This window comes from Raphanus sativus, chromosome 6 (assembly GCF_000801105.2).
Source record: "Raphanus sativus cultivar WK10039 chromosome 6, ASM80110v3, whole genome shotgun sequence".
NCBI lineage: Eukaryota > Viridiplantae > Streptophyta > Magnoliopsida > Brassicales > Brassicaceae > Raphanus > Raphanus sativus.
In genome coordinates this window covers 44,708,597-44,730,788 of record NC_079516.1, presented here as the reverse complement: position 1 = coordinate 44,730,788, position 22,192 = coordinate 44,708,597, and the positions used below count along the sequence as shown (strand labels likewise).

General features: G+C 33.4%; 1 protein-coding gene and 1 pseudogene across 7 annotated transcripts; both read right to left on the bottom strand.

The window, feature by feature from the left end:
* Positions 1–300: 300 nt before the first annotated feature.
* LOC130495706 (serine carboxypeptidase-like 10) lies at positions 301–7,826 on the bottom strand. Of its 7 annotated transcripts, none has more exons than XM_056987182.1 (14): positions 7,657–7,826; positions 7,367–7,512; positions 7,215–7,291; positions 7,011–7,130; positions 5,016–5,118; positions 4,910–4,947; positions 4,665–4,766; positions 4,441–4,527; positions 4,270–4,356; positions 1,334–1,405; positions 1,132–1,250; positions 810–923; positions 660–705; positions 301–596 (listed from the first exon to the last, which is right to left on the bottom strand). In XM_056987182.1, exons 1-14 carry the CDS (start codon positions 7,785–7,787, stop codon positions 588–590), a joined length of 1,251 nt encoding a protein of 416 aa, XP_056843162.1. In that variant the 5' UTR covers positions 7,788–7,826; the 3' UTR covers positions 301–587. The 7 variants fall into 7 exon arrangements, 5 of the variants coding, with proteins under 5 accessions (XP_056843162.1, XP_056843160.1, XP_056843161.1 ...); XM_056987180.1 differs by having other exon boundaries at positions 301–586; XM_056987181.1 differs by having other exon boundaries at positions 301–572.
* Positions 7,827–20,082: 12,256 nt separating this feature from the next.
* Positions 20,083–21,208, bottom strand: LOC130495847 (uncharacterized; annotated as a pseudogene).
* Positions 21,209–22,192: the final 984 nt, after the last annotated feature.

Sequence of the window (22,192 nt, the reverse complement as noted above, 5' to 3'; positions counted from 1 at the left end):
TTCAAATCGGGACCTGTCTCTCAGAAAACTGTTGATAGATTAATAGCCTCCATTTCATCATACTCTGGAGATCTGCAGAGCGTCGACCATAGTTTTGCTGGTGTCAATCAATGCCAGCTGAAGGTGTCGATTTTTCTAGAGTGTCAGAAAGGTGTCGATCGATATCCATAGGGTTTTGATCGACACTTGCTAAATGTGTTTAATTAGAAGGTGCATAAGCGTGTCGATCAATGTCTGCATAGTGTCGATCATGTAGGTGTTCATTGTATATAAATTAGAGCATAGACTTCACAAAATAAGTAGGCAAGTAAACTAGTAATATATCTTATAAATGTTTCATGGATTGACGAAAAATGCGCATAACACCGAAAAAGGTTATGGCCCGTAGGCGTGTACATGCAATAAAAAAATACAAGAGTATCTCCATTGAGCGTTTTCAAAATGAGTCTTTCATATTATAAAAAACCGCGCTTCAAAGCCATAAGTCTCTATTACAGAGGCTGATTACTGATCCACCTTTGAAACATAATAAATGTCTCGTTTGGTTTATACTCTGCCGTGTGTCCACTTCCCTATAATCAAAACGCTTAAAAGATCTAAAATTATAATGCAAATTATGCAACGATATTACAATGGTAAGTTGAAACAAGAAGACTTACCTTGATAGTAGAAAATGTCATCTTATTGGAATAAGTTCTCGTGTATCTGTTAGAAAGAAGAAGGAACCAATGATTTTTAAGTGAGTTTCATATAAGCTTGGATACAATGAGAAATAAATGAAAAATATTTTTTTTAAACACTGTACGTACCCAGCAATTTGAGCTTTTATCATCCAAGGCCTCCAGTCATCAATGATGGAGTAATTGAGGGATTTGATCCAGGCTTGAGTTGCTAGGGAAGGCATCGTCATGTCATGATCACCACTGTTCACCATAAACACACAAAAATTTACAATCTCTTGAATTGTAGGTAAGTTTGAACAATATAGTTTACGATATTGTTTCAGTTGATCTTAGATTTTATAGAAACTAAAACCAAATAAAAGTCATGTAGTCAGTTAGGGTTGATCTTGGGATAAGTTTCCATTTTTTAATTTGGTTTGGTTGTAAAGAAAATGATGTAACTTCAAACCTATAAATAAGAGATCGGTATCCGCTGATGCTGTTATTCGCATGATAAGGTAAGCTGCTTATAATGTCGGAACTGTACGGAATAGTCCTGTTACATCGCTTCCAATGTCCTTTAGTCCCCTGTATTCACAGATGATCAAAAATTTAGACTCTAGATCTTTTTTTTATATTATCAACGATCTTAATCTAAAGTTGGCAAATACCTTTCGAATATGGAGAGCTTCGCGGACTCTCTCGTTGTTGGCCCAACTTTCAATGAGATAATATAGATAATACTGCCAAGACAACCATGTTTCAATATTTGTATGAGCTAACATATATATTTATATATACATATATAAATAGAAGATTTCAATTTTTTTTTTAAATTTGAAAAACTCTATTTTTGAGAAAGTGGGAAATATGGTGAATATCTAGGAAATCATCGGATAGTGCACCGGAAAAATGAAAACTCTCTCTCTCAAGAAAGGTTGACGAAGAGTGGAAAACCTCTGCATCAACCAAGAAACAAGACATCACACCACTGCCACCACCACCGATTTGTCTGGTTGATTACTCCGATGAGCAGACGACACCACAAGGAAGTCAAACTTCTCAAACCAAGTCAGATGCATTCACCACTGCAGCTGAAAAGTTGAACACTGAATCAGATGCTGACTCAGGTCCAATGGAATTTGAAGAGGAAGAAAAATAAGAGACGGAGGAAAAAATCCAATCTTGGAGACCAAACTCCTATGATGACTCCAGAAGAAGTCGGCAAGGCTCGAGGGAAGGAAAAATAGGTGTCCTCTGGTTATGCCTCTGATGCAGAAGGAGATTCAGAGAAAACATAGTCGAATGAAGTTCAGGAAGTCGACGTTGAGGATGTGGAACTCCTGATCGATATCAAGAAAAAAGCCAAGGGGAAGAAGAGAAAGACGACACGTTCGATACAGAGGAACAATCCTAAGAGGAAGACTTCAAGGAAATAAACCGTGCTAGGAGCAGTGACACAGATCCATACTGCATCAATTCCAGCATGAGATTCATCTGAAAAGACTACAAGGAGATATGCCAACGCTGATCTCATGGCAGAACAAAGGTATGAAATCTTCTCATCTAGTGAAATCATACATGGGAGACTTGTTTATCTAGAGGCTGAAGACGGGATTATCTTGATATTATCAAGAAGGGTCATCTTGAAAGCACTGTCACAAGGTTAATGGGTTACGTCCCAAAGATTGTGAAGGAACTCTATGCAGCATTATCCGGTGAGACAAACATAACCTCCAGCGAACGAGTTGAGGTCACTATCAGAGGTCAGGAGTTTGAGTTCTCTCCAGCCAGGATCAACGAGTATCTCAATCTTGATCCATTGACGGAATATGAAATAGAAGCTGATGAGACGATTGATGCATTGTCAAATGAGGAGCTGATAGACTTTCTGACAGAAGGTACTCTCAGTCTCAAGAACCTAACTACTCGCCCCCAATATCCTTGCAAGGCTGCTTTTGTGATTCTATCAGCGTACAACTGGGTGCCTTTGTCTCACAAGAATGCAGTATCAGCTGACAGAATCGTCTCATCTACAAAATATTTCGTGGGATTCGAGTTGATGTGGGAGAGATGATCTACTCACAAGTTCTGAATCTTGGAGTTCATCAGAAGGAAGGAGGCAAGAAAGATATGAGGTGACTGATCTTTCCTCGAACCATCTATGACGTCCTTCAGAGTCAACATCTGCTGTAGAGAAAGCTGAGGGAAAAACTTGTGTATGGGATCCCATACAAGAAGGATTCTCGTCTTGGTGAAGAGTATCTCAAGAAGTAGGAGGAAGACATAGCAACTGCAGAGGAGGCTCAGCGAAAGGCTAAGAGGAAAGGGAAAGCTGCATAAATGCCAAGATCATCAAAACCAGCAGCACTCTCAGCCTGGTCCATCAGAGGCTTAACGTGCATCAGGCTATGCGGAACAACATTATGTACCACCACAACAGTCTTCACGATCAGCAGGAAAGTTTCAGATCATTCATCTAGGAACTATGGCGGCTCCAAAAGAACCAATTGATGCTAAGGTGTGTTATCACGGATAGCTCGAATGATGTATCCAAGTAAGTCTTCTATTTAATTCATATAACATCTTTGAAAGTTTTTAACTTTGTATGCACTCAAGTCGGGGGAAAAAGTGAGCAAATCCGCAACAGTCAGCTGAACGTGATGACCAAAGGACTTAGTTTATGGGGGAGAAAACTTAGTCTACTTAGGTCTATGTTTATGGGGGGGGGGAGTGTACTTGGTTAATTTTGTATTTCTCTCTAACTCTTAGACCCGAATGTCATGAACTATTTTAATTTTTCATGTATACATTATTCAGGAGTTATGTGTTGAGACATTTGTGCTTGTGTGTGAGCGGAGTCTTGCAGGTACTTGAGAAACATTCAAAGTTAAAAAGGGGCAGATCGAAGATGCAAAGAGCAGATGGATGTTCTGATTCAGACGTAAGTGCGGCAACAAATGGAGCAGATTCTACGACAATGAGTATGCATGCGGATGAACAAGACGAAGTGAAAATCGAGACTTGAAGAACGGATTGACGATCAAGTTAGAATTAATGCGGAGACATCATGGAGAGCAAGCATGAAGAAATTAACCTTGGAGACTTTTAGGAAACTTATCATATTTGAGGGATTTAGTAAATATCGGGTAAGTGGCTAGGTTAACTGACTTGGTTGTATTATATATATAGTCATATACGACCTATGTATTAGTGTTGTCACTGAAATTATATTTTTAGCATAAGATTGAGTTTTATAAGCTTGTAAGCGAGTGAAAGTATTAAGGGATAAGGTGAGAGGTTTTGTATTCGACTTTAGGACGTGTGAAACTACGACAACAAGTCAAGAGGTTCTTGATCTTTTTGGAATTCTGTTTCAAGAGAAACTTGTAAGTTCTCTTTAAAAAAATACCAATAAATACACATATCTTTGTAAAAATATTTTCTGGTGTACTTTGTACTTTGACATTTGTGCTGTCGTTCTTGCATTTACATTATCATCATTAAATTGTTGATTCTCATATCTTTATGGGACTTCCAAGTTCCGTTTTTTCATTTCCCAACCCTTTTAAATGGTCACTAGATGGAGGAAAAAGGCATTACTTACATAGCAATCAGGAGATATATTTTCCGAATTTTCGTCATCATCGCAATCTGGCAATAGTATATTATGTGGATTTATTTTGTCAGTGCACTGCAAGTAGTTAAAAAATAAATTAGAATTAATGTTGGTATAATTAGTACCTAGCAAAAAATGATTGAAGTTCAGAGTGTTTACCTTATGGTATTCTGCAACAAGTTCCAAACACTTTGTATTACGTGGATCCACATTTACATAAACTCCTTTGCAATTTGTGTTCAGTGACTTTTACCAAAAAAAAATTTGTGTTCAGTGACTGATAAAAAAGAGTTGTATATATTGTTCCTGAATCATCTGAGGCTTCGTAAGTAGTAACCGTAGAAAATTAAAGGGAAATTTGATGGCATGTTGCACTTTCATACCTCGTATAGTTCATCAGAGATTAATGACATTCCATGAGAAAATGGAATACGATAGTTTAGTTCAAATTCAGGATATGTTACTGGGTTTCCGAGCACATACCCCTGGTTTTGTACAAAGAAATATATTATAAATCTTTACACCAAAAAATAAAAATATATTATAAATCTCTTGATTTTTTATTTTTGATCAATCTCTTGATTTTTTTAAAAAATATAATAATTAGAAGAAGTTAAGTATTAATAACCTGTAGATTGATGAGAGGTTTGCAACATATATAGTTTCCTGCATGAATGATACCACTATTGTTAAAAAGAGAGAATATCAAAGCGATTGATTTGATAAAAACATACCTTTTGAGATTTTCTGAACGAGTGCCGGAACAATTTTACCGGAATAAGAATCTCCGATAACGTAAAACGGGTTAGAGAAAAACTGTGGATGCTTGCTTAGCCACTGCCAAAAAAAGGAAAAAAAAAACTCTAGAGTTTGCTACTAAATGAAAGTTTGTTTCTAAAGTAGTTTTCTTTCTTTATAAAAAGTATAAGAAACATTTTTTTTAATCTATGTGCGTCACTTTAAAACATTATCTAATTAAAGAAAAAAAAGGGAGCATTTTTAATTAAATCGGGTAAATTTCTTATTGGTATTCTACGAGAGGTTATCATTTTTTGATTGAATTGTTTCTTATATTTTTATACAAAAACATAGTGACGCACATAGATTAAAAACATAATTATTTTTAATACTTTTTATACAAAACATAACTAAATATTCACTTAACCCTAAATCAACCATAACAAAATAGATTTCATAATATAGTTGGTCAAATAACATAAAAATTAATCAATTTTATATTGATAATTGAAACATCTATAAAAGTAAAGTTTATATATTTAAAACTCTCTATTTAATTATAGATATACTTCTATTTGTAAAAGTGGGAATGAAGCGGATATCCAGAAGCGGATATCCAACTTTGATATTTTTAATATTTGTGGTTTGTTTCGTATAATAAATATCAAATTTTAATATTTGTTTTGCGCTGGAGATTTGGAACCAGATATCTAAATTTTTCAGATTGAAGAAAACGAATAACGAATAGATTCAAATTGTCGGATAAAGTGTCTAACACTATTTGTAGGAAGGGCTTGAAGCCACGGATATCCAAGCAGGCCGCTCCATTTAAATTGCAGTTAATGACCCCAAATTTTTCGGTAGTTATACGTTCATGGACCCTTTCTAATTTATCTTTCACCTTTTGTTCTTTAAACTTTTTTCTTACATGGATTCAAACCGTCGACAAAAAAAAAAAATACATGGATTCAAACCACTATAGTATAGTGTTTAGCCCGTTTGTGTTTAAATTTTTCTCTTACATGGATCCAAACCACTATAGTATACTAAGTGTTTAGCCCGTTTGTGCGGACATTTTATATTACGAATATTTTTTATTATAATAAACTATTGTTTATACTTTAAAAGATCAAATTGAATATTATATTATTTATATATGAAACTTTTTTCATCAAACATATAAGCTCATTATTGCAATAAACTTTTTGTAAGTACTTATGTATTATAGCTTTGAAAATTATGTAGAAACTACATTCACTAAAAAAAATGATTAGACATATTATAATGTAGAAACTACATTCTTAATTTTAAATTTTTATGATTAAACATATTATTTTTAGATAACAACACAATCATGAATTATTTTATTTATTTTTATTCTACATTTTTATTTTTGGCTAATTTTTATTTTATTAATTTATCATTATTATCTAACTAATATAATTATCTAATCTAATAGATAAGTCTAGAATTGTTAATACAAAATTTCTTTAAAATTATATAATAAATTATATAATTATTAATTAAGGGTACACCGATTTTTACCGATCTAAATTTTCATGTGAGAAACCTCTTTTAATGCAGTAAAACATCTTTTCTATAAATTTATTTTTCTAATTTTCATTTACATAATTTACCAATTTTATGTAAAGTTAAATTTTTACTCGTGCCAAATTATCAATAACTGCTATAGAAAAGTTATTTGAATGTAGAAAACTTTTCTAAAAGCTTTTCAGTTTTTCATGAAATTTTTCTTCAATGATTTGTTCTGTTAAAAATTTACTATATATTTATAGATGCAATACAATAAAGACAAGTATAAATATATAAACTATTGTGCTTGCCGGTTAGCTAAATTTACAAATTCCAGCCTAAGTTCTTTTGTAGTTAATAAAATCTGACCTCAGTCATAATTGTTTCTGAATCTGCCACCGATTACAAGACATACAAGGGCTTTCAGAAGACACTCAAGTTTGCCATATAATAATTACCTTTTGAAGAAACTCATGGATCATCTTAACTTCATTTGTGTCACTAGTTTTATCAAGTGGAGTTCTTGAGTATGAGAAACCAGATCCAACAGGTTGATCCAAGAATATTATGTTAGCCACCTGAAAATGTGATGAAGATTATGAAAAGTATCAAATAGATCATTGGATTTATGATCGACAAATGAGCGTACTTTCCATCATTACCTGTGTCCATGAATATGTAGTAGAGACCAAAGAAGCGAGATCTCCATTGTAAACCTCGAACTTAAAAGCCAGAGGTCCTATTTTTGGTTTAACACTTTAAGAAAAACCATTGAAAATGATGGTTTAAAATGAATATATTTTATAGATTTTACCATTCTCAAAAAGAAGTCCTAGGAGAGAAGAGCATCCAGGTCCACCATTTAACCAAATAAGAAGAGGATCTTCCTTTGGATTCTTCTCAGATTTGATGAAGTAGTAGAACAACTGTATATCCTCTTCCTCACCAATACCGATGTACCTTTCATTCATAAGAATAGCAAATTAGTAATTCCAAACTCAAACGCACATATTTTGAACTTTTTGGTCAGAGTATATATTATTATTCTTCTTTTTCACATATTATACATTGGTAAAAGAAGAAAAAAATAAACATTTTATAAACCCGGTTTCAAGCTCAAAAGGAAGAGGGCCTTCAAAACCGGGAAGAAACTTGACTATAGAGCCAGAATCAACATGATGACTCAAGACAAAAAGAAGTAGAAGTAGAAGCAGAAGCTTCAGAGTCAAACTCATTCTTTTTTCTAAATATTGAGTCTTTTTTGTTAAAAAGGTATGGAGTCTTTTACAGGATAAAAGGGATCTATATAGGTAGCAACAATTCAGGATAAGGTAATTAGTAGGGACAAACGGGTCCCGTTAATTAATGGTCAAGGGGCTTTATTTCTTTTTCGTAAGTCTAAATTTATATACAGAAAAATAAAAAATAAAATAAATAAATTGAAAAGGGACCAAAAGTATTTGATACTAGACTATGATCTGCGCGGATATTTCATTTTATATTATTTATAGATATTTATTTTACATCATTAGTGATATATATTTATGTTAATTATATATTTAAATATTTATATAATTATTTTAAAAATAGAATTTTATAGTTTACATGTCGTAATTAATCAATTATTTCAAACCATCACATATATTTATTATTAAAAGATTTAAAATATACATGGAACAAAATATTTTACAATTAATTTGTATTTAATTTATTTTAAATTCTTACTTACACTTCAAAATCTGGATTAACTTTTAGCAATTTTCATATTTATTTATTTTAGATATGTTAATTTGTAGATATGTATTATATAATTTATTATGTGATACCCGTTTAACTAATATACTATATTATTTTAAGATAAGTATTTATATTTATAAAAATAAAATATATTAATATATCAATTTAATATATTTTTATCATATTTAGTTCAGTATAATAATTATTTTAATCTGAAAGACTATGTATATAAAATAAATAAAAATGTGATATATATAAAATAATAATTTAACAATATTTACATTTTATGTAATTATAAAAATATTAAAAATCATAAAAATATGATAAATATAAAATTTATATTTATAAAATCATATTATTCAATTTTAAAAACTTATAGAAAATATTTTAGTTTTGAATTTTTATAATATAAATTGAAATATAATATGAATACATTTTACAATTTCTATTATTTCAATTGAAATTTTTTATTGGATATTTTTAGTATTATTTTTATTTATTCTGTTTTTAAAGAAAAGAAATTTACCCTCCCACAACCGCCCGCAACCGCAAACGCTAGCTAGAACCAGCTTTTGATTTTAAGAGGTTCGGAGCGGTTTGAAGCGATTTGTAGCGTTTTCTATGATTGTTTCGAAACGCCAACAACCGCTATGAACCGCAAAAACTGCGTTTGCGGGTGGTAGCGGGAAAACCAGTCAGCACCTTAGTGTCAAACACATTCTTTTTAAAATTCTAAATATTGAGTCTTTTTTGTTCAAAAAATATTGAGTCTTTTACAGGATAAAAGGGTTCTATATAGGTAGCAACCACTCAGGGTAGGCTAATTAGGAGGGACAAACGTGCGATAGTCCCCCGTAACTTAGAGCATCTCCAACCCTTCTCTATATTTGCCTCTATAATAGCATTTAAAACTAAAATCACTCCAATTATACTCTATTTCTTCCTCTAAAATAAAGATTGCTATATTTTTCTCTATTTATAGAGGAAGAAATAGGATTCCTCTATATTTTACTCTATATTTTGGAGATCTCTATTTTATGGAAATACATTGGAGCAAATCACATCTCTATTATTGAGTTCCTCTATTATAGAGGAAAAAATAGCAAAATACATTGGAGATGGTCTTAATAGTTAAGGGGCTTAATTTTTTTTTTGTAAGTCTATATAGTCTATATTTATACACAAATGATGACAGTGTGTTTTTCCGCTGTATTTTAGAATGAATAAAAAAGATGGCTCTTGTATGGATTTATCTCTACTAATAAAAGATGGCTCTTGTATGGATTTATCTCTACTAATAAAAGATGGTTCTTCAGTTCTTGTATGGATTTATCTCTACTAATAATATCCGCTGTATTTTTCCACTGGCTAATCAAAGATGATGACAGTGTCGTGATCTCAACAAAACTAATTTTATTACACACAGCGAAAGTAATGAAAGGGGTACGAACGAATTAAAGGCAGTTTTACCGACATGTAGACAGATTGGGACCCGAGAAGGCGACATGCGCAAATTTATTTGGTATGACTTAGAATTTTCATCACGAGATCTGACCCTATCTTCCTCCGTTATTATTTCTCATGACATGCTTTTTATCACTTCAGTATATAGCATGTGTAGGTAATGCACGACGATCAGTGACGACGATACATGTTTGAGGATTTTGACTGAAAATACTTTTAACCAAGATCAACTACACACGAATTACGAGTTCATTTATATAATATTGAACCAACTCTATAAGGAAAAAAAAAGATAAATACACATTTTCTTACTGCCTCCCTGCGGTGTACTATGTTGTAAAGTTTATCTTCACTATTTCATATTTCAGAAATAAACTGCCCTCCACTTGACACATAAACAACTGAACCCAACTAAAGTAAAATCAAACTGATTAGAAACAAACAACAAACTGGAGAGTCAATTAACCCGCAGTAACGGGTTAGCTTATTTGGTTTAAAGCATTACTCTAATTATTTTTTTTTTTTGAAAAAACATTACTCTAATTATTTGATCATCAAGATAAGAAAATAGATATGAAACACATATTTATAATATCAAAATAAGATTCAAAAATTTAACATTAGATTCAAAAATTTAACATTTGCTATGCAGTGATCATTTGATTTTCTCAGTAAAAATAAAAGACTCGTATTCGATCGCTTGTCTTTTAAAAACTACTCGTATAAAAAAAACTACTCGTATATAGTTTTTTTGTCTGTATCCATCAACAGTTCTCTTCACCACTGATGTTTGAACTTAGAACCTTATCGATTATCATTTTTGGGTGGCCATAAAATATGCTGGTTGAGCTACTAAACACCAAACATCTTCTTTTATGTTACGTACAAGCAACTCAGCAAAAAGGTATTTGACATAAAAAAAATCTCATATATCATATAAAATTTGTTTGGAAAATTTTCTTATTTTGACAAAGTAATTGCCCATTCAGATTAACAAAACTCTCACCTTTACCTTAAGAACATTTATACTTTCAATACTTTGGAGCATTAGCATATTGGAAGTTTTTTTTGAGATTTGTTGTCAATTAAAAATAAAAAGAAGATAAACAAAAATCGTTTTTTCTCTGAAACATTGCGCCGTATGAAACATAGAGTCTCTTTTGACTCACCAATTTCTTATGATATGTGTATCTTTAATTTGCTTAACCTTGGGTAAAGCCCATCTTAAACTTAAGTCTTATTAGGCTTGTATGTTTTTTTTTTTTTAAATATGAATGCCAGTTTACAAAGAAAAAAAATTAACGAAAACTTGGTTTTTCCTGTACTATGTGCAACAATAAAATTTTAATTTTAAATCATATTTTAAAATTAGATTTTATTATTATTTTAAATTTTATTATTTAAAAAATAAATTTTGATTGATTTGAACATAAAATTAAGATAAATTAAAAAATTGTTTATTTTAGATTATATTTAAAGTATATATGTATATATTTAAAAATTATAATATTAGATATATTTTTATATATTTATTTTGGATAAAATATATTAAATCAAATTGTATAAAATTAATTAAAATTTTTGATATAAACGTTATATAATTATCAAAAAGTAAAACTAAACAATATTTCTGACATTTGTAGATATATAAAAACTAATGATGTATGATTAAAATTATAATTTTGAAAAACATATTAGGAAAATTTGAAAATATTTTTTGGTAATAAATTTTTATAATTATGAAATTAGAAATAATTAATGTTTTGAAATTTGTAAAGTATTATTATATTTATATTATTTAATGTTATATTTGAATAGATTTACTTTAATAATAATTTATAATTTACTTCCATTTTCTAACAAAATATCAAAATATAAATTAGCATTAAATGTAATCATTTGTGTTAATATTTAACTTATACGCCATATAATATTTTTAGTTTCTCATGTCATTTTTATTTAGTGTAAGTGATTGTAGAAAAAAACATATGGCAAAATCAGTTTATAAATAATGCGTAGAAACCTACTAGATGAGAACTATATTGATTGTTAAATTACTACCATCAATTAGTTTGAACTTCAAATGGCAAAACTAAAGGAAAAAAATCAATATAAAAACAATAACTTAGCGTGTTATGTCAGACCATTTCTAATGTATTTTTCTATTTTTATTTCTAAAATAGAAACTCTATAACAGAGATGAATTTCATTATAATGTATTTCTCTAAAATTGAGATCTCTAAAATATAAAGTAAAATATAGAAGAATGCTATTTTTCATCTATAAATAAAGTAAAAATAGTAATCTCTATTTTAGAGATGAAAATAGAGATGAATAGGAATAATTTTAACTCTAAATGTTATTATAAAAGCAAAAATATGGATGGGTTGAAGATGTTCTCAAAGGGAAAATACCGTACTATCATTATACCCTATTAATCATCTAGTAACTTCAATTTTTCTTTTCTGAACACCCATCTAGTAACTTCATTATGCACGAAAGTCATACATGATTTGATAACTAGCTTCTTCTTTTGGTAATGTATTTTAAAATCAAAAGAAATCAGAAGCACTTTGGATTTGCCAAATATAGACAATAATCATGATTCCGATCCATCATCATGACAATCTTATTGTCTTACTAAGGTCTCGATTGGTACAGCTGATGAAGAAGCAGTAGCAGTATGCTGTAAAATCAGTATGTTGTAGAAGTTGTATGCTTTTATTAAAACTTTTAATAAGATAATTGGTAAAGCAGTAGCAGTATTATACAAATTTAATTCTTTTATAAAAGTTAATATATAATATATTTTTAAACTATATATATTAAACTATAATATATATATACATATATATATATTAATACTATATTTGTTATTAAAATAATGAATCTTAATTAATAACATAAATTAAATTAAATTTTAAATGGGAAATATTATTATTTTGAAAAATGTATTTTTAAGAAAAAATATAAATTTATTTTTGGATATAAAATAATTTTGAATATTAATAAATAAAATAAAATAAATTTATATTTATTTTTGGATATAAATAATTTGAATATTATTAATAAATAAATAAATTATCATTATATATATATTTATTTTATAAATTAATATATAAATAGATATAATTAATTTATTTTATTTACTAATTTCAAAAATTATGTTTATATTAAAAAATTTTATTTAAAAAAATAAAATTTACAATTAAAATATCTATTTTTTAAAAATAATATTTTGCATTTAAAATGTAATATGATTTATATAATTAAATTATATTTTAAATGTGAAATACTATTTTTAGAAAAATGTATTTATATTGTAAATTTATTTTAGAAATCAAAATTTCATTTTCTGTATATAAAAAGAATTTTATGATATTATTAAATAAAATAAATGAAATAATTATATTTATTTCTTAAATTTATAAATTGTAAATGCAAATGCTCCTCTAAAAGCTTCATATGAAAGCATTTGCTAGAGAACATTTGGAGAGCATTAGCATTTAGTAAATTCTTTTATAAATGCTTTTCTAACAAATGTTGATTGGATAATGTGGAGGATAATGCTAATGCTAATGTTCTACCAATCAAGGCCTCATACATATAACGTGGATTAAAAATGTTAAAACCCAGTCTTGTCGTGACAACTATTGGGATTGTGAAACTGAAATCTTTTTTACATCTCTCTATTATCCGATTAATACGATATTGTTTACTTTTAGTCTAATAAATAAGTTCAGATAGACTTATTTTTGATTTCCTTCCCAAAAGATCTCGTGCTAATTAGAGTTAGATTTTTTTATATATATTAAACATTTCTTGTTAAAATTTCTAATGTGGGATTTTGTCATTTTTCCTTCAAACTAAAACCACATTAATCTCGAACTTTTTCTTTCAAAATGATTCTTCCACAATATCACATGTTTCATGATTTTTTGATTTGATTTCTATCACATACCTTTCATTACTTACTCGAAGGATACTATTTATATCTCGAAATGTATTTTGGTCTTTACGCAGATTGTACCATTCATATCTGGAAAAATATTTTGGGTTTTTTATAGATTTATCGTTAACCACTCTGATACTAATTGTTGGAATTATGAAATTTCATGCTAACACTATATTATTTTATTGGTACAATATTATCCATTTTATATCTAATATACAAATATGTATATATTTATTTTTAATTTACTTTCCTTTGTACTAATTAAAATTATATATTTTTATATATATTAGATACTCGTTGTCTAAATTTCATGATGGATTTCGTCTAATATATCACAAACAACCTAAAACGACACGTGAAATTTATCACTGGACCTACACCGTACACACGTATCGAGCATCGAAGGGGCAAGGGCTGTTATGTCATCTCAATTTCAAGACTACTGATTAGATGGTGGTTGGCCGACAAAAAAAAAAAAGATTAGATGGTGGTTGGTAGAGCATCGAAGGGGCAAGGGCAGTTAGGTATCGTGAAATTTATCACTGGACCTACCTCAACATTCAACAAACGTATCGAGCATCGAAGGGGCAAGGGTAATTATGTCATCTCAATTTCAAGACTAACTGATTAGATGGAATGGTTGGTATACTGGGAAGTGACACTGACCATTGCCGTGTTTGTGCGTGCATATTAATGTTTTCGATTTTTGAAGTTTGGTCATCACTGAAAGAGATTACAGTTAAAATGATTTTGGAGTTGATCTGTGATCTAATTCGTGCTGGTTATTCTGAACATTCATGCAAGAACATGTTTCCTAGGAAAGTTTTGGTTTTGATCTTCTGGCTATGTTTTCGTAGAAGTGGTATGTGAATTGGTCTTGTATATTTCGACGATGATGTGCTAGTCTTGTGAGCTTTTTTTTTTTTTGGAACTCCTAATCTTGTGAGCTTATGCATGAATCTCTGTACTTAGTTGTTTAGTTTTCTGTGAATCAGTTTGATATCTTCAATCTGCTTTTGAATGGTAATGTTAATCACATGTGCATTTTTATAATACTCGGATAGTCAGATATTCCACATGATTACCTATTTAGTTTTTGAGATCTTTCCATATATAATTTTGTTTTAGCTTGTACTCTATCTATGGAGATCAATTTTACTTATTACATGAAGAATTTTAAATCTGGTCTCTTTTGCCATATAGGTGGACTGTTTTTGTTTTTATTGGTTTCCTTTATCTGCTTCTTCAAGCTCTTGTCATCAATAGTTTCACCCATTGCTTCATTCTCTAATGCTGAAAAGTTTGTATGCTCTCTAAGGACATATTCAATTCTCAATTAAGTACAGTCTCTAGGTCTCTAGGGGATAATTTAACGGGTTCTAATTTAATTCACATTCTCGGTAGTCTTCTTTTTTTTTGATCTTCTCGGTAGTCTATTTAACCAAAACATACATACTCCTTGCTTAGGTTTATTTCTTTTTTTTTTGTCAGCAACTCTACAGACTTATATAGACTCTGTAAACCAAACTGGTAACTCCGCATCCATATGAACGACAAACGACGGTTGCTTCCTTGCACTGCGTGCTAAGCTGTCCGCCCTTTTATTTTGTGTTCGTGGTATATGAAGGAGCTCTGATCTTGTGAAACTTCTCTTCAAGTTGATAATGTCTTCTAAGTAACTTGCAAAGGCTGGCCACTCCTCTGGTTCCAAAACCATCTTCACCAACTGAGAACAATCCGTTGCAAATGTAACAGAGAACTGTCTTAAATTCCTCATGCATTCCATTGCCCATATTAGGGCCTCCATTTCTGAGAGTAAAGGCGAGCCAGTCGCTCTTGTATTTCTTGCTCCCATAAGTCCATCAAATCCTTCCAATGTGCTATACCATCCTTGGCCCGAGAAGTTATCATGTTCTTTCCAAGAACCATCCGTAAAACACCATCTACCCAGTATTGATGGTATTATCTCCTGTGATCGTGGCCTAGTCTGATCCATCTCATGAGGCGTAATCACTTGTGCCTCAGTCCATAGTGACGCCTCCGTCTCTGCCAATTTAAGAGTATCAAATGGATCAATATCCAAGTTGCTAAACACTTTATTATTTCTTGCTTTCCAGATATACCAAAGGATCCACACAAAATGATGATCCTCCATTGCCGGTTGAACTCTCCAAAATAAGTGATCCATATTTGTAAACAGAGCTCGGATCGGGAAGATTGCCGGGTTAGTTGGAATTTTCGACAACGCCCATATCTGATCAGCCGGTGGACACTCGAAGAAGACATGGTTTATCGATTCTTCGGGTGCCCCACACCTGTCACAGAGGATATCTCCCTTCATCCCTCGTACTTTTAGATTCTTTTTAACCGCTATACATCCTGAAACTAGTTGCCATAGGAAGTGTTTCATCTTTGGTGGGCACTTTATTTTCCAGCAAAATGCTTTTAAGGAACAGATCGAGGGACCATAAACTGGTAGTGTTCGATCTCCGTCCGGGTAAACCCGCTCTACCTGATAACCAGATTTAACCGTATATGTTTCATTTATCGTAAAATGCCAACCATCCCTATCGTCCAACCTTGATCTGCCCAGTGGCAAACTCTCAATAATTTTTGCATCAAGTGGATCCACCAGTGTCCTTATAGCCTGAATATTCCAGGTTCTCGATGTTGCATCAGTAAGAGCATCCACCGTGAGATCTGGAAAAAGAGTATGATTATTTTTATTTGTTGGTCTCGGGCGAGTGGATGGGAGCCACGGATCATTCCATACCGAAATAGAAGATCCTGTTCCCACCCTTTTGATTAGTCATTTGCTAACCAGAGATCTAGCAGAGACAATACTACGCCATCCGTAAGACGCCGAGTACGATCTAATTGGTTCCAGGGGAGATGCATTCCTAAAGTACCGTCCCTTGAAAACTCGAGAAAATAAAGAATTTGGTTTCTCTATTAACCTCCATAATTGTTTCCCCAACATAGCCGTGTTAAAATCCATAAAGTCCTTAAACCCCAGGCCACCATCCTCTTTAGGACTACACACTTTGTCCCATGATTGCCAGTGCAATTCCTTTGTATTACCCAAGGGACTCCACCAAAAACGAGCGACTGCACTTGTAAGCTTTTTTATAATTGTTTTCGGAATACGAAAACAGGACATCACGTGATTTGGTAAAGCCGTCGCTACCGATTTTATAATAACCTCTTTTCCCCCCTTGGAGAAGAATTTAAAAGTCCATCCATTTATCCTGTTATTTAAACGGTCCTGAAGAAAACCAAACACCTGTGTTTTTGGTCCTCCCAAATTTTCCGGTATTCCTAAATATGATCCCATACCACCATGATTGTGAATCCCTAGGACATCCCGTAGCTCCTGTTTGATAGAATCATCTATCTTATGCCCAAACTGAATCGATGATTTTTCGAAATTTATCTGCTGTCCTGATACCACTTCATATTCCTTCAAAATCCTAAGAATTGTCTCGCACTCTTTCTTTTGTGCTTTACAAAAGAAAAGACTATCATCTGCAAAGAGCAGATGAGAAATCGGTGGGCAAGCCCTCGCAACCTTTATACCGTCAGTAACTTTCCCATTTCCGCCTTCTTAATATTCGCCACCAGTGCCTCTGTGCACATAATAAACAAGTATGGAGATAGGGGATCTCCTTGTCTAAGTCCCCGTTGTGGAATAATATTACCTTTTGGTTGTCCATTCAAAAGTACTCTATACTGTACTGAAGAAATACAACCCATCATTAAATGAACCCAATGAGACGCAAAACCCATTTTAGAGAGGAGCGCTTGAATAAAATTCCATTCCACTCTATCATACGCTTTGCTCATATCCGTTTTAATTGCCATAAACTTACCCTGGCATGATTTATTTGTCCGCAGACCATGAAACATTTCCTGAGCAATAAGGATATTATCTGAAATCAACCGTCCGGGCACAAAAGCTGATTGTGTCTCCGAAATCAGTGCCGGAAGACACACCTTCAATCTCTGACATAAAACCTTTGATATAATCTTGTATCCAACATTACAAAGACTAATTGGCCTAAGCTCTGCCATTTTTGTCGGTCTCTCCTTTTTAGGGATCAAGCAAATATTCGTGATATTTAATCTTTCATCCAAATCCCCTGTGGTCAAGAAATTGTTGACCATATCCAATAAATCCTTTTTAATAATATGCCAAGAGTGCTGGAAGAAAAGGGCTGTCATTCCATCTGGCCCCGGAGCCTTCTCCGGGTGCATCATAAATAGAGCTTGCTTAACTTCCTCCTCCGTTGCCAAACGAATCAAACGATTATTCATCTGTGGCGTAATTGTAGGTGCTATGTCCTCTAAGAAATCATCAAAATCACTTGGAAAGCTGGTTCCAAATAAATCTGCAAAGTAGTCTACAGCCACCTTCTCCACCCCTTGTTCCTCAACTATCCAATTTCCATTATTATCATAGAGTCCCACGATCCGATTGCGAGTACGACGTTGTTTTGTAAGGGCATGATAGAATGCAGTACTTCGATCCCCTGCTGTGTTCCACATATTGCGGCTCTTTTGGTGCCAATATTCCTCCTCGTCCTTATAAGCTTCTTGTAATTTACGTGAAACCTCTATAATATCCTCTTGGGTCCTGTTATCATTCATTTGTACCTCTTCTAATGCCTTTTGGAGTTCTCCAATCTTCTCCTTACCGTAAGGTGGGTTATTCTTTCGCCATGTAGAAATTTCATGCCGGCAATTTGTAATTTTGGATACAAAATCCCCGGTCATGTCCGCCTCTCCCCCTGCCCTTTCTCGCCAACCTCTCTCAATTGTATCTAGTAATCCTTCCTGACCAATCCATCTTTTATCAAACCTAAACTGGCCCTTTCTCTTTTTAAATTTATTCTCCAGATGTGCTACCACCGGCCTATGGTCAGATCCCACCATTCGTAAGTATTCTGTATACGAGCACGGGGAAAGTGTGTGCCAATCCTCATTCGCTAGTGCTCGATCTAATCGACATCTAACCATTTTTTATTCCTTCTCCCTTGCCAAGATAGTTTATTCCCTCTGGCTGGGAACTCCAATAAACCTGTATTCCTAATCATGTTATTAAAAGGGATAAAAGATTCTGCACTACATAGATTACCCTCGTCCTTCTCATGATTACCCGTAATTTCATTCAAATCACCTATAATAAACCATGGGTTCGACCTTGCCAAGCCATATCTAGTCAATCTCTCCCATACTTGCTCTCTCAATTTATGGACCGGCTCTCCATATACAAAAGTCATAAATACTCTTTTCCCCAGGATTACTGCCTCCATATCAATCATTCGATTGCTTGTGAAAAGAATTTTGATTTGATGCTCATTGTTATAATAAAGAGCTAAGCCACCACTCCTTCCATTAGGATCTACCGTCACCATATTATCATACCCAAAATGTGATCGAAACCCTTGCATAAAATCAAAATCTTGTTTTGTTTCCGAAAGAAATAAAAAGTCTGGTTTATAAAATTGACATATCTCTCGAAGATAACTTATTGTCCATTTGCTCCCAGCACCTCTACAATTCCAACTTAACACTTTCATAAAATTTATTTTTAAATGACTCCTCAGAACGTATCAGCAGGCTTAAAGAGACCCTGTTAAAATCAACCTCAACCATTCTTAACCAAATACCAAATTTTCTGCACCACCTTGCGAGAAATAATGTAACCTCCGAAGACACCCAAATTGTCTTTATAATCCCATCACTTTTCCACTGAACAAATGATTGTTTATAAACCAAACGATGACTTCTACAGCAATTTTCCTGGGTATAAATATCTGTGAAATAATCATTAGTCCTCTTTATAGGAACTGCCACCCAAAAGTCCCATAATTTTATTCCTGTCATCTTGATGTACCAAATAAAAACTCCCAAACCTTCGTTACCTATCTTCCTCCCCGCCTGCCTATTCTTTTGAATATGACCAGTTTCGCCTAACCAAACTCCTTCCAGTCTTATTAGTGCTAGGTTTAAAGAGACCCAGCACCATAGACGATGGGCAAGCCAACACCAAACATGAGACAGCCATAACCTATTCCCTGAACATAAATATCTCTCCCATCTGATATAATGAACCATAAGACCCCATTTGAGGCCCTTATCCAAACCAGTGTAAATAAACGAGCATGCTTGTGAGCCATTCCAGTAGTCTAACCAAACAAACCAATAGAAGCAAACTCCAGTTTTATTTCTTATAACGAAAACCAAATAGGTCGCACCCAACCCCAACAAGAGAAACACAATGAAATAAGAAAAAACCACTATCAATATACTTATATCACTAATTTTATTAAACACTATTTTTCTTTCTTTATGTAGAGACCAAGATACATGAGTATACTTATATCACTAATTTAACAACTATATGTTACTTTACAAAACTACAACTATCCGGTTTCTTAATATACGTAAAAAGGTAATCAATCACTTCCTGAAAGAGTAAAACACAGTGAAAATATAAACACTAAGAGCAGAAGAGACCAAGATCACAAGCGCCAACACGGTATGGATCGCCAATGAGGTACCACAAGAGAGCAGCCCGAGACGGAGCTGAATAACTTCAACCATTGACAACAGAAGGAACACACAGCCCAAGATGGACCACCCACCGGCTGCACCAACCACACCGAGACGAAGAATATCACTGTTGATATTTGCTTTACAAACCTCAGTCCGTTTCTTTGCTGTTCAACAAGTTGATGGTTAGCTTCAGCCCTTGAGCCACGAGGGAAGAGAAGAGGAAGAATGCAAATGAGATCACTTGGAACACAACGAGGTCTCGAACTGAGTAGACTCCTTTGATTGTGTTTTCACGTTTGTATCTTCATTGGAATTTGTTTGTGAGTAGACTCCACATGATTTATTTGATCTCTGTTTTTTCTATTGTTGTTCAATGCCTGTAGTAACATCATATCTGACATTTGCATATATGAGTAAATCCCTTAATTAATCCTTCAAGAACCTCTTGTCGAAACTCTAGATTCATCTTTCAAGATTCCTCCTACCAACTCTTTCCGTATTTTCCCAGAGTAGCAACAATTGAAAAACAAATGTGTAACATCCCGAGTTGTGATATGTGAAAAGGCTTAAGAGAATTGATTTGGCTACCTATATCACCAAAGTTGACTTACCTTTTCTGTCACACATTTGTTTAGAACTCCAGAGTTAAGCGTGCTTAGGCTGGAGTAGTGAAAGGATGGGTGACCTATCGGGAAGTGATTCGCGATACCGTGTGAGTGAGGCCAAAACACGGGGAAAGGTCATTTGGTGATTACTGTTGGGCCCAAATATAGCCCGCTAGCTGACAATAGAACCAAAGCAAGTATTGGGCCGAGACAAAGCCCAACGCATATCAAAGACCTAAGCTAAGGTTCATTACGGAGCCAGAGGCTGGAAGCTAAGGGCAATCTTCGAAGAGGTCACGGTGAAGAGGAAGCTCACACCATAACGGAAGGAGCGCATGACCCGGTCAAAGGAAGCTGTTGCGGATTCCTCAATAAACGGAGAAGATCTCGGGAACCAGTTGGCTACGATTAAGCGGGACCTGAGGCTATTTAAAGAGAAAGCAAATCAAGAAAGAAGATCTATTCAACCTTTATTCATTCTCTACGATTCATACATATTAGCTCTTAAACACTATTATCTCTTTGTAATCTCAAAAACATTCCTTGTAAACAATTCTTATCAAGAATCAATAAAATCATTCTTTCATCCTATAAAGTTCTTACGGGATTCAGCCCACGCTTTCTTCCCAAATAATCTTAACCTGACCTAAAATCAGGAGGTGAGTTTAGTCCCTCGCAATTGCAGGGTCAGTAAACGATGATTTCGAGCCTTGGAAATTAACGATCGACTGTCGTATGGGATGGGGCCCACGGGCCGAGAGAGCGCGCGTGGGTGGCCCATTAGCCATGGGCGGGTCGGGGCGTTACAAGTGGTATCAGAGCTGGTTAGCCGTCTCAGTTCTGACCTGGAGGCGTCTTGAGACCTGTTGTGGGGCGCAACGAGGGCGTTGCGTTCTTTGAGAAGGGATGAATTGTAACATCCCGAGTTGTGATATGTGAAAAGGCTTAAGAGAATTGATTTGGCTACCTATATCACCAAAGTTGACTTACCTTTTCCGTCACACATCTGTTTAGAACTCCAGAGTTAAGCTTGCTTGGGCTGGAGTAGTGAAATGATGGGTGACCTATCGGGAAGTGATTCGCGATACCGTGTGAGTGAGGCCAAAGCACAGGGAAAGGTCATGTGGTGATTGCAGGGTCAGTAAACGATGATTTCGAGCCTTGGAAAATTAACGATCGACCGTCGTATGGGATGGGGCCCACGGGCCGAGAGAGCGGGCGCGGGTGGCCCATTAATTATAACATCCCGAGTTGTGATATGTGAAAAAGCTTAAGAGAATTGATTTGACTACCTATGTCACCAAAGTTGACTTACCTTTTC